The following is a 16,530-nucleotide window of genomic DNA, read 5'->3' on the forward strand; positions in this document are numbered from 1 at the left end:
AGGAGCCACACTTCAGCAACTAAGTGCCCCAGATTAGACCCATCTCTCTCCCTGCTTTGAGCCATCTTGATCAGCATGATGCTATCTGTCTCAACAATGGCGGTCTCCTGGCTCCATTGAAGCGCAAGAGCAATGTCCACCAGATTTGTTTATGCACAATATCATTAAGGGTACTACGTCTACGTCTGAATTTTCATGTGCATATATATCCGTTTATCTGGATACGACACTTATTCCGAAATCTAAGGAGTATGTAGTCAAGATGAGAATGATCTTGTTTAGCGATCCGAAGGAAAGGGAATGAGCAGGGGCAGACCTAGGTACAACTGAGTGGGTGTATATGCCCCCACTCATTTTTTAATTCCTTCGTATTCATACATTCGTTGAAGGAAATTTACCAAACTTTTGTAAATTTGGCAAAGAAGTGCCTCTACTTAAAATATATGCCCCCATTCAAGATTTTTCTAGGTCCGGCCTAGGGAATGATAATTTAACACTTGAATTCCCTTTCCTAACCCCTCTTTAATTTCCAATATCCCCAAGCAATTAAGGGCATCGTATAGTATCATTCCCTATGCGGAACTCCCTCCAACCATTCAAACATGGGGTTTGGGCAGATAAAAAAAGGGGATTTGGGTTGAGGCCTCGACTCCCTCCCCCTATTCATCACCTCTGTCAATCTCTGCCACAATGGCACTGCTGGCCCCTACTCGCTGGCTAGCTCCATCGTCATCCCGCTCACCGTCCATCTCCAAGTTCTCAACTTTTTTTTGTTAGCACTGTCATAAAATGTGTCTGCCTTGGTAGACATTGTAACTAGGTGAGATAGAGATGTGATGAGAATATATCCTGTACACCAATATAATTTGTGCACCGACTGCACCAGCCACTTATGGGCCGTTTGATGGAGAAGGAATGGACTCGATACAGCCACAAGCTGGCCACTCCCACATTAGTTAATCAATGGCCTTTGCTGAGCTCGTTTACTTCCCTAACTAATACATCTGTTCTGAAACTTGTTTTTGTTTCCACGGTTTGCATGAGACTTGCCAGAAAAAAATGAGTTCATTGCACGTATCTGTCTAGTCAAGTCAAGAGCACTTTTCATTGCCATCGATACCATACATTTGTGAAAAAATAAACTGTTCTCGACACTTTCAAGATGGATTACTGTCGTGGCAATCCAGGTCGCTCAATTGGGTTATAGTACAAGGACTGCTATGGAAATGTGTCAGCGGCCCACCTTTTTGCTGGATCATTCTCCATCGAACGACGCAAGTTCACGGTGCAGCAGGTGCACCAGTTCTCCTGGCGCACAAGGTACGTCCCTAAGATGTGATATTATCTTGTTGCTAGGCTGCTCTCCTTCTTTGTGTTGGTCAAGGTTATCCGCAATGCACCCTGCATAGTTGTGCAGTGGCGATCCACATCAAGAATCCATATTGCTGCCACTATTTGTATGCTATAATCAGGTACTATCTCTATCCATAAATAGATGTTTTGAGATTTATCTAAATCTATAGATAAATCCAGATAGATAAACCTCAGACATCTTAATAGACGGAGATAGTATGTTTTAAATACATGCAAAATTAGACACATTTTTGACAATTTTTTAGCGGCTAGGGAAGTATATGCGATCGATGCAGAAAATGGAGAAAAAAGCATGGGATGATTTTTCTCTTCTTCTAATAATAACACCGGATTGCCACGAAAACTGTAAACAGAGGCCGAGCAACATGCAGCCTTTTAATTTTTTAAAAATGGAAATCATAGTTTTAAGTTTCACAAAAATCTGGAAAATATGCAAAATCTCAATGTGATTTTTTTTTATTGTAGACTGCACAAAAATGAAAAATTCCGGCAGGTTTTATAGTATTGAAATGTGCACCGTATCCACACATTTGCCATTTTTTGTGTAGCATAAACTACTAAGAATTTCAAATTGAAATTTTACATGTTTGTAGATACCATCATTAGCTACATTCAAGATTTTTCTTCAGAATTTTTTAAATTTAAAACTATGATTTCCAATTTTTTTTAAAAAATAAAGAATTATATGTATCTCGGTCTTCGTCTCCGGATTGCGAGCGCAAAGTCAAAAATAACGTTTCGCGTATACTTCACCTGACCCCCTCGTTCTGTTCCCGGGTCTGCACGCCCCAAATCCCCTCCCGTGACCTAGCAGCCGCCGGAGCCCTCATCTCCGGCGAGCACGCAGTCGCCGCCTCGCCCCTCGTTCCTCGCTCCGGACGCCACCCAGCGCTGCACGCACCCACTTGCGGCGGCCGCCGCTACCACGGCGACTCCGCCCGCATCCACTTCCTGCCGCCGCCGCGACTCCGCCCGCGCCGAGCAGAAGCAGCGGCGACCGTCGCTGCCTCCTCCTCGACCCCGCCCTCAAGAAGCATCCGGATTCCCCATCCCAGACCTCCTCCTCGACCCTGCCCTCAGGCAGCAGCGGCGGCCGGTTCACCCCGTCCCCGACCTCCTCCTGAAGCCGCCGTTCCCCTACAGCCGCAACGACGTTCTGCCCCGGCGTCCTCCTCCAGTAGCTCAAGGTGAGCTGCAGCACAAGATTATTTTGCAAGTGCTAGAAGGACCAAGTGCAGCACTGCAACTACATGTGAGGTCTTCAGTCTCGTGACCTTTTTCTCTTGAACTGAAGATCTTTTCATGATATTCCCAAACTAAGCATAACATTAAATTACCACTTTTCTCGAAACGCCGGTGCTGTATGTGCAGTGAATTACCACTACTAGTATAGTCATAAACTAAGTGGTGCTATAAGTGTGAAGTCCCCATTTTCATGTAATTACCTCTGCTAGGTGACTGAAAATGGTTCACATCCACAAGCAATTTAGGCCAATACACGGAAACGTCATAAGCGGTTAAGTAAAGAAAATCAAGATAGGTGGGAAAATCCCGTCTTTTGTGAACTAGACTGATCATTTCATATCCCATTGACTCACCCCATATCCCTCACTGAAGCTACCACCTAAAATGGCAGCTTGTGCGTACAAACAATCATATAAGAGAAACAACAAGGCTGTTTGTAACGATTGCATGGCTAATTCAGTGCTGACATGGCCCGTGTGACACTTTAAGACAACCTTCCTAGTTCCCAAGGGATTAAATCATAAATCGTAAATGATTGAACGATAAAATGGGGATGAGCATTAAAGTCCCATCCTTTTTAACTGAACTGATCATGTCATACCCCATCGTCTCATCCCGTATCCCTTATGGCAGATGCATCTATTATAATAACTCGTTCACATTCACAAACACACTAAAGTCAGATGATCAAATGGCGTACATTCATATTCACAAAGAATTAAGTCAGGTAACCAAAGGGAAAAATACACAGAAGCAGACTATATCATCATGGTTGAATAAAAAAATGAAGATGGGCGGGAAAATTCCGTCTTTTTTGAACTAAACTGATCATATCATATCCCATCAACTCATCGTCTCATCCCATATCCCTTATGTCAGCTAGCACCTAAAATAGTAGCTCGTTCACATTCACAAGCAATCAATTCAGATATTTAGAGCGGGGGAACATCAAGGTCTTAATGATTTACTAGCAAACTGGACGCTTACATCGATCACGTGGCGCTTTAATAAGAAAACTTTCCTAGTTCCAATGGGTTAAATCTGCAGTTAACCGAGTCCAGTTCTAGGGAACCAGAGGGTGAAATAAATAAAGCTCGGTCGGAATGCCGACTGGCGCTTGGAGAGAGATAGCAAATTGTATTCACACAGTAAAACCTAACAAAAAAGGCAACTTTTATCCGATTGTGTTGGCGTCTAATAGAACAAGGGGCACGGATGGATGCTGCAAGGCTAGGTCCCCGGTTCGCCTAAGGGATAGAGCTCCCTGGCAGCAGCTCGTCTGAGCTAATACAGCCTCAAACGGGTGCAAGCAAAGCCATCACAATCACAAGCGCCATGGAAGACTCACCCGAGATCGGTGGTGGCGGTGGTGCGGGTGCCGCTGGTCCGGCCATTGAGAAGATTCCGGGCGTGTTCGGCAACGGCCCGGCTTCACAAAGCCTTGCCAGGTCCCCGATCGGAGCACAAAACATTCGGCCAGCTACTCCCCGTTTGACTGAGCTGCGGCCCATTTTAGCAGGGCTGGCCTGCTAGGACGCTAGTACGTCCGATGGAAAAAAAAAGTACCGATCAGGCCGGCCAAGCTAGGAAAACAGCCGACCAAGTTAGAAATCACCAGCCGCCCTAGCTGGTGCCACTGGTGCTATTCTACCATAAGATCTGTATTTGCATGTACATTTGTGTGATCATGATTTGTAGCTGCTAATAATTTATTATAAAAAATAATATTCAAAGTTTGATTTAATTTGTAACACCTGATTGAAACTACATGTGCAGTGATTAATGAGATGTTGTTTCAAAGGCTGTCCAATGGGGATGTTCATGCATTGCATTTTCAGTTTCCTTTGTCCTTGATCTTCGAATGAACTGATAAGTGAATTTACAGTAAGCATTAAAACACGAGTGTCCGGAAATTTTTAGTTTGTAGTGATGTGATGATTCAAGAAGAGTTCTTGCCTAATGCTTGTTACAGTTTTCAGATGTTTAATCGGTTACAAAGAGATAATTAGATTCTTAATAGTTAATATACTGGCCCCTGAACCGCCTATTCACCGTATGTGTCATTGTCCTACCTTCTTACTGTAGCACCGGAAGCATTTCTTCTTTTTATATTTTTCGCTTGTCCAGTCTGATGACATTATTTCTTTCACTAATCATTGTTACCCCGATGTACATCTACATGACTGAGAAGCAAAATGTGCATTTACACATTTGGCCCAGTCCGAAGTGAATTTGTCATGTTCATTGACCTTTCTACAGCAACCAGGGGCGCTTGAAAACAGTTCCCTCAGACTGTCCGAAGTGGTAGATTTAGCTTTTTCTTTCTTACGAATATTATTTGTTTACTGCTACATTGCGATTGTCTGTTAATTTAGTCGCCATTTTAAACCATGTGATTATTTAGTCAGATTCGGAAGGTAGTTGTAGAAGATCTAGCGGTTTGTTTATTAGTTTGCTACCATGGTCAAACATTTATGGAAATTATTGCTGGGATTTTCTTCTTTTTTAAAGAGCAGACTTTTCCCATAGCTACGCTGGAGTGCAGGTTCTTCCGTTGGTCTGCCCTCGAGCATCTCTGTTGGACCCCCGATTGCTTAGAGGGCCACAACCTCCCTAGCCACTTTACCTGCTCACTTTGCTCACAAGGCCAGAGTCAGTCGAGAATCTACTCATGCACTACCCATGGACATGGAAGCTGTGTTATGTGTTGTTCACTTTCACTTGTACATGTTAGATGTGTGCTGATGTGGGGACAGGGCTACCACCGTAGCTCGTGTCAGTGAGTCACTGTGAGGAGTAGCTTCTAGCAGATGTGTTGTGTGTTCCTCCTTTTCGCTTGTATGTTCTGTATTTGTGCTGACAGAATGGTCACTTGCTGCAAAGATGTGCAAATGCTTTTTGCACATTCTATAAAAAAGGGTACCACCTGCTTTCTTGAACACTACAGTTATCTTGTCTTGGATTTGGTAAAAAAACTAAACCATGCAACCTATGCTTTATAGATCCTATGGTAGACTTTGTTGTATAGTTTTATAATGTATATTTTCCTTTCAAATAAATAGTAGAACATTGTTCTATGTAGCGATCCAGCGTTTTCTCACTTTCTTTTCAAACATGAAGTTCCAGCCAAAATGCCTGTTTCGATTTGATAAAGCTGCAATAAACTAGAGACAAAGGTCTGAACTCTGAACAGATCCTACATCACTAAGCAACAACATTGAAGTGTATTTTTTTTTTACCCTGAACAACATTGAAGTGTTAATTCTTTTCCTGCCATTTTTGGAACAGTTGTTTCTTTTGCTAATTTTCTTGTGGTCCATGTTCATCTTACTGATGGAAATAATTTCGTGTATTGCATGCAGGCTCTATCAACATTGATGATTATAATGTAGAAAATTCTTGGAGGAGCTATGCCATCTAGTGACAAGCAATTAGCATTCTCAGTGAAAATAGCATCATCAACTGAGCTGCTAAACAAAGGTACAAACGTCATAAATATGTCTCAAGGAACTTCTCTGCTGCCAAAGGATAAAAGTCACACTGAAGATTCAGTAAAGGTTGTGGGCACAAAACGGCTGCATACTGATGCTCCTTCAAGCCCTGTTTATCATAATGTTTATGTACGGCGAAAAGTGGAGTCTGAACATAGTAAAGTTAGCTCCTCTCAGGAGTTGAAGGGTAATGGAAGAGACAAAACAAAAAAGCAGGAGGACCAGAAAAATGTGGAAAGTGAACATAGTAAATGTAACTCTTCTCAAGAGTTGAAGGGTGAAGGAATAGAAAAAACAAAAGAGCAGAAGGAACAGCAAAATATGGAAACTGAACATAGTAAAATGAACTCTTCTCAAGAGTTGAAGGATAATGGAAGTGAGAGAACGCGAGAGCATGAAGAACGGCGGGTGCAACATGATCAGGCCAGTAAGCCAGAAATGCCGCCCCCTACTGCTGAATCTGGAATAGAAGAGCTGGAGGTACAGCAAACGGTGCAAAATGACCAGGTCAATAAGCCGGAAGTGCCACCTCTAATTGCTCAATCTGGAATAAAAGAGGAGGGACGACAAAAGGTGCAACATGATCATGTCAATCAGCCAGAAGTGGCACCAGAAGTGCCACCTTTAATATCTGAATCTGGACTAAAAGAGAAGGATGGGTGGCAAAAGGTGCAACATGATCAGGCCAATCAGCCAGAAGTAGCACCTCCTAGTTTTGAATCTGAAATAAAAGGGGAGGAACAGCAAATGGTGCAACATGATCAGGTCAATAAGCCAGAAGTGGCACCTACTATTGCTGAATCTGGAATAAAAAAGGAGGAGCTAAAGGTGCTTCATGATCAGGTCAAAATGCCACAAGCGGCACCTTCTGTTGCTGATTCTGGAGGTTTAGTGTCATCTGAAATGGCATCTCCCGTTGCTGAATCTGTAGGGCTAGTGCCATCTAAATCTCCTGAAAAAGCAAATGTGGAATCTATACCCAAGAAAAATGAAACTAATGTTGCTTCAGCAAATGAGCCACCGGCTACTCCTGGTAGTGCCGTTCAAGGTGATATCCATAGCTCGAACAACCAAAATATGTACTGGAGCGAGAGATATAATCGATTGCAGACATACTTGGAGAACTGTGATCGGTCATCCCAGGAGGGTTACATGCGAAGTAAGCACTTGTGCGGCACCATAGTATATTTGTACATTGTATTTTTTTCCCTCACAGTATTGACCTGCTTCTCCTAATTACAGTGCTTAGGCCGCTCTCAACGACTGGTCGAAGCATGCATGCAATTGAGCTGGAGAAAAGGGCAATACACCTCCTAGTTGAGGAAGGTGATACACCACTTGCCATATTTTGGTTTTCTTTGACTGTTTTATCATGTTGCATATTTATGTCGCAAAATTTCAGTAGCTTGATATGGTGGTAACTTTGTTGCTATCTGTAGCATCTGATGCACGGTATCTCATTCATGCTTTGTCGATGCGGTGCAGTGTGCTCACTCTATTGCCTAACCTACTCTGAAACACCTCATTAGGGCCTATGCCAGGCACAAAGTATAACCACAACTCTGAAATTACAGTATTAGTGTGTCAGCAGCAAGAACTAAGGGTTTTCACAAGCTCCAGAGCTACGACGTAAGATGTATCTAATGTCCTTGCATTCCAACTAGGTAGCCACTTGATCCATCATTTGAACATTGAGCTGATGCGCAATCACTCTGCCTGAAAAAATGCCTTCACTTTGAATCGCATATGTGCAGTGTAGTTTCCTGCAATCTCAACGCCACAAATTACAGAGCAGGCACTAACGATTTTTACAAGCTGCAAACTTGAATAAACATATGCGGAGTGCACTTTACTGCAATCTTGATGCTAGAATTCCCGAGTGATATCCAGTGTAAATCTATTTGACATGCATTTGCCATCCAAATAGCATCTTTGTTGTGGCCCACTTTCACATGTATTTACCGTGGCGAAATGCTGTTGCCGAATCCATTTCAAGGAATCGCATCGTGTGTCAAGCACTAACACTATGTCGCAGGTAAGGAGCTGCACCGGATGAAGGCTTTGAATGTTCTGGGGAAATCTCCTCCAAACGCTTCGGCAAAGCAGCGGTAGTGCCAGGAATGAGACGCCCGGAGAAAAATCTGTAGAGCTAAAAAGGATTTTCTCATGTATACATTGTAGAAAGGACATGCTCTGCTCCTACAATAACTCCTTTTCTGTTAAAGGCCCCTCATACAATTCTTTTTTTTCTCCTTTTGCTCTTGCCTAATCGCCGGCCCTTGTGGTTTAGGTTTGTTGTAATATGGTGTAATTATAACTGTTTATAGCCATACACTATTCCCTTACTTCTCGAGCTAGGTGTCATAGTCTGGATTTGGCACCTCCACACTATTCCCTTACTTCTCGATCTCCAGGACGGTGCTTGATCTTTTTCCCTCCATGATGCCAAGAGCGCGAGCATTATGCTGAGCCGGAAGGACCTATGACTTCCACACATGGTGGTTGGTGCAGGTGAACTAGCTAGGAGGAGCCCTGGGAGGACGCGAAACCACGGAGGAGGGAGAGTTTCTTGCGTCAGTGGGTTTCACGGTGGATCTATATTTCTGCTTTGATGTCGTGGAAGAGATGTGTTGTGATACCAATAGAATTGACGCACTAGGCAACTATCCCTAAATCAGAACTGATGGAAAGGGCTAAGTACAATATTTATATTTAACTCTTTCCCTCACATCTAGACTATTTTAGACATGGTTCAATAAAGGGCGTATTAGTGCTGAAATCTCTCACACATTGTGAGGTTTAGGGAGGGGTATATCTAGCAGCCTTTTTCTTGCTTTTTTTATTATGCAAGGAGACTGATTCGACGTGGGTTCGATGTAGGCTGCAATTTTTTTATACTGCGTGAGAAGTGTCTTGAACTTGAGAGCTCTTGCTATACCAACGGTTACAAGGGGAAGATTTGACTTAGGGGTAACACCACATCATTACCATGATTGACTCAATCATGACATTATGATGCGGTTAAACATCCTTGCATAATCGGCGCACAATGTTTGGAAAGGATATATTCCTAATAGTTGGTTCTCAAACAAGTTAATGTGGTAATGCTTGGTGCACCTCTACATGTGAAAGTGATGTTTCCTGACTTATATGATGCCAATGAAAATCAAAACAAATCTTTGTATTTTGCTGCCAATGTGAGGTGACAATTTTTCTACAGAACCTGGTTAGATGAAGAACCACAGGGTCAATTTCTTAGAATGAAAAATATTATTTTGAATCACCATCTTGGTGGGGGTAGATATGAACCTACTTGGGCTACAAAAAAAAGCTGGATTACTTACTGTGAAGTCTCTGCACAAAAGTTAACAAAAGTGTGGGTTACCAGGATTTTCAATCATCGTTGAAAAACTTTCAATCTGGTTATGGTTTATTTTGCACATATAATTCAATTGCCACCAACGAAAACATGACCCAAAAGAGGATGGCAAGTGGATTTGAAATGCAGCTTCTGAGACAGAAACCATTCATCACTGTCTTTTTCTTTGTATATGTGAAGTTTTGTTAGACTCAAAACATTTCTTGGATATCAAAAGATACCAGGTGAATTACTAGCACACATGTCTTGCAAATGCATTGGTGATTGGAAATTACCAACTACGCGCCAGCGTTGCGTGTGTTGTTGTGTCATCAAACGCGGCATGCAACTGGAACCTTGGGAAGATGAACATACGGACGGTTATCACACACACAATGAATAAATTATATACCACTTTATAATTTCAAATGTAATTCATTATTAAATACTATATATATACCTCAAAGTATGTACAGTTCACACAGTAAAACATATCACGGATTTTCTAAGAACTTGCTAGATTTTTTGTAGATCGATAATGTTTACACAAATGCTTATTATATCATATCTTGAGAGGAGCCATAAGTGACTTAGTCCCTACATTTACCTATCCACGAAGCCATGGAGACGACAAGAGTTACATATCCTCGAGACGACAAGATGTACTTGTACCTAGTCTGATCATAAATCGGAACGGAGGGTTCCGGAGGGAGTACCATAACCAGAGACGACAAGACGTAGGTATCATAACAAAACTTGTACCTAGTCTGATCTACCGTGCGCCGGGAGCGGTATGTCTGCCAAGTCCTCACGGTACGGCACAGGCTCGTCGTCGTAGCTACCGCCGACCGCCTTCTCCGTGTCGGTCTTGCAGGAGTCAGCGACGAAGGTAACGACGGTATCCTTCCTTAAGGTGAGGTAGATGACGGCAACGATGTAGAAGAGCATGAGAGGGAACACGACGATGCTGACGAGCACGTTGGCATACTTGGGCAGCGAGTTGTGGATGAGCCACCCAACGAAGCTCGTGCTTAGGAAGTAGACGTTGATGCCGATGAGTAGCAATCCAAGTATCCACGAGAACACGATGATCTGCAAGTACGGATTTTACAATTAGCAAAGCTGCACCCTCTGTTTATAATTACACTACGCGCGTTATGAGTTTACTCGAAGTCGAAATTTGATCAACTATGTATGAAAAATATTAACATCTATAATTGCGAGGGCATATATATGATATGAATGTATATTTGTGACAATTCTAATAATTTAGATGTTGTATTATAGATGTTGATTTTTTTTCAAGATATTTGACCAGGTTTTCCATTTGCGGGGATGCACAATTGTTGACGTGCATGATCGATCGTGCAATGCAGGGTGTGGTGCGTGTGCAAGAAGAAACTACAACCAATGCTTACGTAGATGGAGTTCTTGTGTGGTCCCAACTTGCTGCTGCTGCTGCTGAACTTGAGGAGCGGGATGAGTGCAAATGGCAGCTCAAACGACAGTATCATCTGCAGGAAATTCAATCAAAGAGAACCAGTCATAAGATGGAACCCAATTACTCAGTTGCCATCGTTCCAAACGAAAATAGTGAACGTGTGTCGAGCACCGTACCGATGCAATGATGATGAGACGGCCCGCGCCATTCGACCCGCCGATGATGGAGACGACTAGGCTAGGGAAAATGGCAATGCAGCGCGTCATCAGGTTCCTCATCCAGGTCTTCATCTTGATGTCCAAGAACCCCTAGTTCAGTTAATAATATACAGTGGAACATGAGCGGCCAAACTACGCTTCAAGGTTTACCATATGCCATAAGGAAAAAAGAAAGATGCAACCACAGATGTATAAACTGGTGCCGGAGTCCTACTCTACATTTTCCTGAAAATCATTTGCTAACTTCCGGTTGGGGTACCTGCATGATGTACTGGCCAGCGTATGTGCCGGTAATGGTGGAGCTCTGCCCTGAGGCTAACAGCGCCACGCCGTAGACAATCGCGCTGGATTTACCGAGCACGTTCTGATACACCAAAATTTAAGACATGATGAGTTAACGAAAGTACTAATCATGAGAACGTGCCAATGATAGCATCCCCATGTTAAATTTTAATTGTTACAAATAGTAGTACTACCTTTAGGAGAAACGAGGAGTTGTCCAGGCTGAGGTCGCTGCATTTGTCTGCATCGTCGGCCGAGAGGTTTTCTCGGAAGCAGACAGTCCCAGAGACGGAGATGACGGCGATGTTGATGAGCAGAGCGATGAACAGTGCGAAGCCGCTCTCATACAGAAAGAACCTGCATGCGTCCTGATAAATCGACCCAGGGGAAAAACACCGATATGAGTTCAGTTTCAAACTTTCAATACTTGTGAATGAACTATACCGATCGCGATAGAGATGCTCAACACAAAGTTAAACTAAACTAGAATTCATATGTTCTCTGGCTAGGTAATATGCAGTCTGACCTTGATTCCCCTAACTGACGCCGGTGTCTTCCTCGAGAGCACCAGAGCCGAATGCAAGAACAGGTTGTGTCTGAAATCAATGAATTGGTCAGAAGACACCATGTAAATTAGAGAGAGGTTTTTCTAAGCACCATAACACCTACACAACCTATTCTTGTAGAGATTTTAGGATAAAAAATCTGACAAGAATCTACACATTGTACCACGAAAGTTACAATGATATATAAAGTTTGAGGTTAGTATGTGGTGCTATTTGAGAGAAAAAAGAAGATAAATTGATGAACTTTACATTCACATAAATATGCTACCACTTTTTAATAGCCCACTTACTATAAGTTTTTTTTTTGTGAATTTGTGACATAGGATAATCTTATACTACACTCACCCTTTACCTTAGGTTTTATGGTTGTGATTTAGTATGTACAAAAAAAAAGATAGTGGGTCTGTACTGCGTAGGTGCGTAGAAAGAGCTTACGGCATCACAAGAGCTCCAATGAGAGCGATGGCATCTGCCGTGGCACCGTCCCCCTTCAGCTTGGGGGTGAAGAGCCCTTTGATGACCTCCTTGGCCGGAGGCTTCACGTAGCTCAGCTCACCAAAGAAGCACGCCGCCATGACCAACACCAACATGGAGACTACAAACTCCAGCTTGCGCACGCCGTACCTCTGGAGCCCGAGCAGGAGGAGCGTGCTGGAGCCGGTGATGAGGACCCCGACCCACACCGGGATGTGGAACAGGAGGTTGAGAGCGAAGGCCGTCCCGATCACTGCCGACAAAAAGAATGAACGAATGAATGGGAGCTACAGATGGCACGGTTATCCGACGGCTGACGACTAGGGCTGCAAGCGATGGACTATGCGCGAAAGATTAGGTTTCTGAATAACACAATTTAGGTACATGTGGATTGTTTTCCTATAGCATAATTTCTGTTAGTCATCGTGATTTGCGGGATCCGGCATATCAGGCTTTTGCAGACGTACTGATGATCGCTGGTGGCTATATTTTTGTTGACCAATAATTTAGCATCGTGACTTCACCTCTGTATTAGCTTTTTTTTTCGAACCTCTGTATTAGTATATACTACATGTATGGAGTTTAGGGTTGACATTCAATTATAACAAACAAAGAATGAATGATGCGATGTGATGCATGGATTGATTTTTAGATATCTGCTCTGACGTTGATGCTACCCTTAGGGCTACAGCAATGACTGGGTAGTAGTATATTTTTCCTTGTCTAATTCAATATCTTGACTTCATCTTGTGTAGTAGCTGTTGTTGTGAAGTGTATAAGTAGATTGCCTAGCCCTTTCCATCAGTTCGGACTTTTGGTTCAAGTGGCTAGTGCATGACCTTAACATGGTATCAGAGCCCCAGGTCTCGAGTTCAAATCCTGCCTTTCACATGGTTTTCGCAATTAAGCCTAAAAATTGCTGTTGCCCCCCTCTTTAGCCACCGCTGATGCCCTGTTTCGGTGTGCTCTTCTTCTTTCACGTGTTGACTTTCTCTTCTCCCGTCACACGCGAGTGGGGGTGTTGTGAAGTGTATAAGTAGATTGCCTAGCCCTTTCCATCAGTTCGGACTTTTGGTTCAAGTGGCTAGTGCATGACCTTAACAGCTGTATGATACTTTCTCCGTTCACAAAAAAAAAAACTTAACTTTATTAATGCATGTATACCACTCGACCGAGTTAAACTAATTGAAGCCGGATGTAGTACTTGTATCGAATGATTGTGAAAAGGCAATTGGATCAGACATGAACAGTGGCGTCATGGGAGTCATATTCTACTATAAGCAAGCTCAGTTTCTTATTTGTGATTACTATGACTGAGGTTTAAAGCAAAGGCCATCCCGAAAACTGCCAATCAAAAAGAAAGAAAAAAAAGGGAGTTCCAGATAACGCCGTTGATGCTACCGTATGTGCACGTCAGCATAAGACAACTGACGGCGGTGATGGCTGGGTATGTAGGAGTATGTTGTTTGTTGTCCAATTCATCGTTATCATGACTTCATCTTGTGTATCACTATGATACTATACATCTATTCTGTCCAGGGATGTATTCTTAACAAACTTATTTGAAGTTAGCAACGGTTGACTAAGGATAACCAATTAGAACAAAAATGCCGCCCTCGTGTAGAGAATAAGTCGGATCGAATGATTGAAGAAAACAGCTAGATCAGACATGGACAGTGTGAGTCAAATATGTTTATATATGGCAAATTCAAATATGCATGAATCTATTTTTAACATTGATCTAACCTTCTGGTATGTCAGCGGCTATCACCGCCAGCTCTGCGAGGAGCCATAAGCATATCATCACGAACTTTGGATATTCACTCTTGCATATCTCAGCGAGATGCCTCCCTGCAAGTGAGATACAGCTAATGTTCATTAATTTGTTTTTTATTTCATCTATAAGCTTAAACTAACGTTCCCAACCTTAATACCTGTCACGACGCCAAGATTAGCTGCTAGTGATTGGATGATCAGTGCGAATATGAGGCCAATCAGAATAACCCAGAGAAGCTACAAGGACACAATGAAAGCAAAAAAAAAGCAGTAAAATGTCTCTTTTTTTTGAACAAGTAAAATGTCATATAAAAGAGCAACAAAAATGTCTCATGCTTTCACTCCAAAGTGGAGCCTCCTAAAACTGACAAGTAGAATGATCTCAATGAATGGACGAAAAAATGTACCTCATATCTATGATTGGCACCGGCTTGCAGGTCCGTTTCCACTATATGAGTTTCAGCGCCATCAGAACTATTATGTAGAGAGGGACACAGAGATGAGATATAGAGAGAGGGAGAATGAGATGCTCACAATTGCCAGGATCCAAGTAGGCCAGAGACACCATGAACCCTGGTCCAACGTGAGCAAGGAACCTTTTCCATGCTGGCTCCTGCGTTGCACGACCAAACGAAAATAATTGTATATAATCAAGAAAAACCAGGTTCATCAATCTCGATTTATGCTTCATCATGCAAAAGACAGTGATCCTTATAGCTATAGAGTTCTAAGCAGAGTGATAAACAGTGCGTTATGTTGGTACACAACAAACCTTGATGAACTGGTCGCTGTCTCCAACCTTCTTAGTGTCCTGGTCTTGTGTCGTGTTGGAGCACCAGCTCCTTCCACTCTGTAGTCTGCCCGGCGTTTCTCTCTCAATCTCCATTGGCTGGCGCGCGTCACCTGGGACGGCTTGGAGCATAACACGGCGGTGTGGCTGTTGGCTAAGTTAGGAGAAGATGATCTTGTGCGTGGCCTCCGTTGCCACCCTCTTGTGCTGCTTATATAGTCCACGAGGCATGGAACGAATTATTGGGTAGAATTTTTTTTTAAAGGTGTGAACCACCATGCATTGCGATCCAAGCACCAGGACCGAGCCGCGACAAAATTCGAGGGCATGTGTCAAATTAACATGGGACCTTATCTCGCTAGCTAAATTAAACTATTATACTATGTATAATAATATCTTACAATATAGCAGCAAATATGTTGGTAGTACAGTACAAAATCTTACTTTCAATTATATCGAGTTTCTTTCTATGACAATTGACAATAAAGCTCACAGAACAATTTTTGGACAGAACCTCGTCAGAGGGGGAGTCTCTCACATTGCATTATAGAAAAAGACAAATTGGTTCAGTTAATAAGAAAAACCAGGCTCTCACAGAACAATTCGATAATCTAATTGGAGCTGACCTTGGCAGCAACTTCTTTTCTAGTAATGCAAATATAGTGTAGTAAGTCATCTCTTCCTATCAGACGAAAGAACGCATCTAATATAAAAAAGTTAATCAAGCTTATATGCAGATGCAAGGGAAACCAAAACTGAACTGTACTATACGTTACTCGCGCGCGCAATCCCCGGACAAGAAGCTAATGATGTTGTACCTTCAATTTAAGTGTTTGAGAAAGACTGGGTAGATGGTACGCGCGTACGCCGCCGGCCGGTCGTCGGCATGGCCGCATGCAGGACTAATTATGGGAGGCAGAGACAGCGGTCCCGCTAACATGCCGTTGCGGCGACGGCATCCCGGAGCGGCGGCCGGTGCGCCAAGAACACATATATGGCGCTAGGTTTGACCATCCGGATAATACCCGAAAGCCCAGATGGGCCATTATATTTGGCTCCGGTTGAACCCAGTAATCCCTCCAACAACCTGAGACACCAGTGCAAGTGCACGACCAATCCATCATTATTCTGACCTAGCGTTTTCTCCCCGTGTACACCCCCTTTCCCTAACTTAGTTTCTGCTCTCGGATAATTAGCTAATTAATTAATTAATTAATTGTGAGCACCTAAGCCCATATTCAAACCCGCTGAATAGATAGCTGCCACGATCTTATCTCCCCCTCCCCTCTCCCCGTCGCTCACATTCTCCTCGTGATCGCGATTCGTCATCGTAACGATTTCGTCTCTCCCTGTCGCCGTCAAGGTAGGGTTTCATTTTTGCAGCTTGTGGCTATGGCACGAACAGCGCCACCTGACATGTGCGGCTACATTTGCAGGCATGTTTGGCAATAGCGGATAGGCCGACGTTTGGGAGGTAGAGTGTCCGACATTTTGCGTTCGTTCCCAACGCGCTGG

General features: G+C 43.1%; 2 protein-coding genes across 2 annotated transcripts; one reads left to right on the top strand and one right to left on the bottom strand.

Moving 5' to 3' along the window:
* Positions 1-2,393: 2,393 nt before the first annotated feature.
* LOC124675879 (muscle M-line assembly protein unc-89-like) lies at positions 2,394-8,455 on the top strand. Its single transcript, XM_047211946.1, has 4 exons — positions 2,394-2,561; positions 5,982-7,269; positions 7,353-7,436; positions 8,146-8,455. The coding sequence occupies exons 2-4, from the start codon at positions 6,030-6,032 to the stop codon at positions 8,220-8,222; spliced, it is 1,401 nt and encodes a 466-aa protein (XP_047067902.1). The 5' UTR covers positions 2,394-2,561; positions 5,982-6,029; the 3' UTR covers positions 8,223-8,455.
* Positions 8,456-10,009: 1,554 nt separating this feature from the next.
* LOC124676014 (metal transporter Nramp5-like) lies at positions 10,010-15,188 on the bottom strand. The gene is made up of 12 exons (XM_047212094.1): positions 14,998-15,188; positions 14,760-14,838; positions 14,633-14,673; positions 14,384-14,462; positions 14,196-14,300; positions 12,411-12,702; positions 11,936-12,005; positions 11,604-11,777; positions 11,387-11,491; positions 11,086-11,217; positions 10,887-10,982; positions 10,010-10,560 (listed from the first exon to the last, which is right to left on the bottom strand). The coding sequence occupies exons 1-12, from the start codon at positions 15,145-15,147 to the stop codon at positions 10,231-10,233; spliced, it is 1,653 nt and encodes a 550-aa protein (XP_047068050.1). The 5' UTR covers positions 15,148-15,188; the 3' UTR covers positions 10,010-10,230.
* Positions 15,189-16,530: the final 1,342 nt, after the last annotated feature.

Source organism: Lolium rigidum, chromosome 7 (genome assembly GCF_022539505.1).
Source record: "Lolium rigidum isolate FL_2022 chromosome 7, APGP_CSIRO_Lrig_0.1, whole genome shotgun sequence".
In the NCBI taxonomy this organism is placed as follows: Eukaryota; Viridiplantae; Streptophyta; class Magnoliopsida; order Poales; family Poaceae; genus Lolium; species Lolium rigidum.

Coding starts and splice junctions, on each gene's coding strand:
- LOC124675879 (XM_047211946.1), top strand. CDS start 6,030: ATGCCATCTAGTGACAAGCAATTAGCATTCTCAGTGAAAATAGCATCA. Junction 7,270..7,352: donor CCAGGAGGGTTACATGCGAA/GTAAGCACTTGT, acceptor TCCTAATTACAG/TGCTTAGGCCGCTCTCAACG. Junction 7,437..8,145: donor ACACCTCCTAGTTGAGGAAG/GTGATACACCAC, acceptor ACTATGTCGCAG/GTAAGGAGCTGCACCGGATG.
- LOC124676014 (XM_047212094.1), bottom strand. CDS start 15,147: ATGCTCCAAGCCGTCCCAGGTGACGCGCGCCAGCCAATGGAGATTGAG. Junction 12,006..12,410: donor ATTGGAGCTCTTGTGATGCC/GTAAGCTCTTTC, acceptor CATTGATTTCAG/ACACAACCTGTTCTTGCATT. Junction 11,778..11,935: donor CGTCAGTTAGGGGAATCAAG/GTCAGACTGCAT, acceptor TCGATTTATCAG/GACGCATGCAGGTTCTTTCT.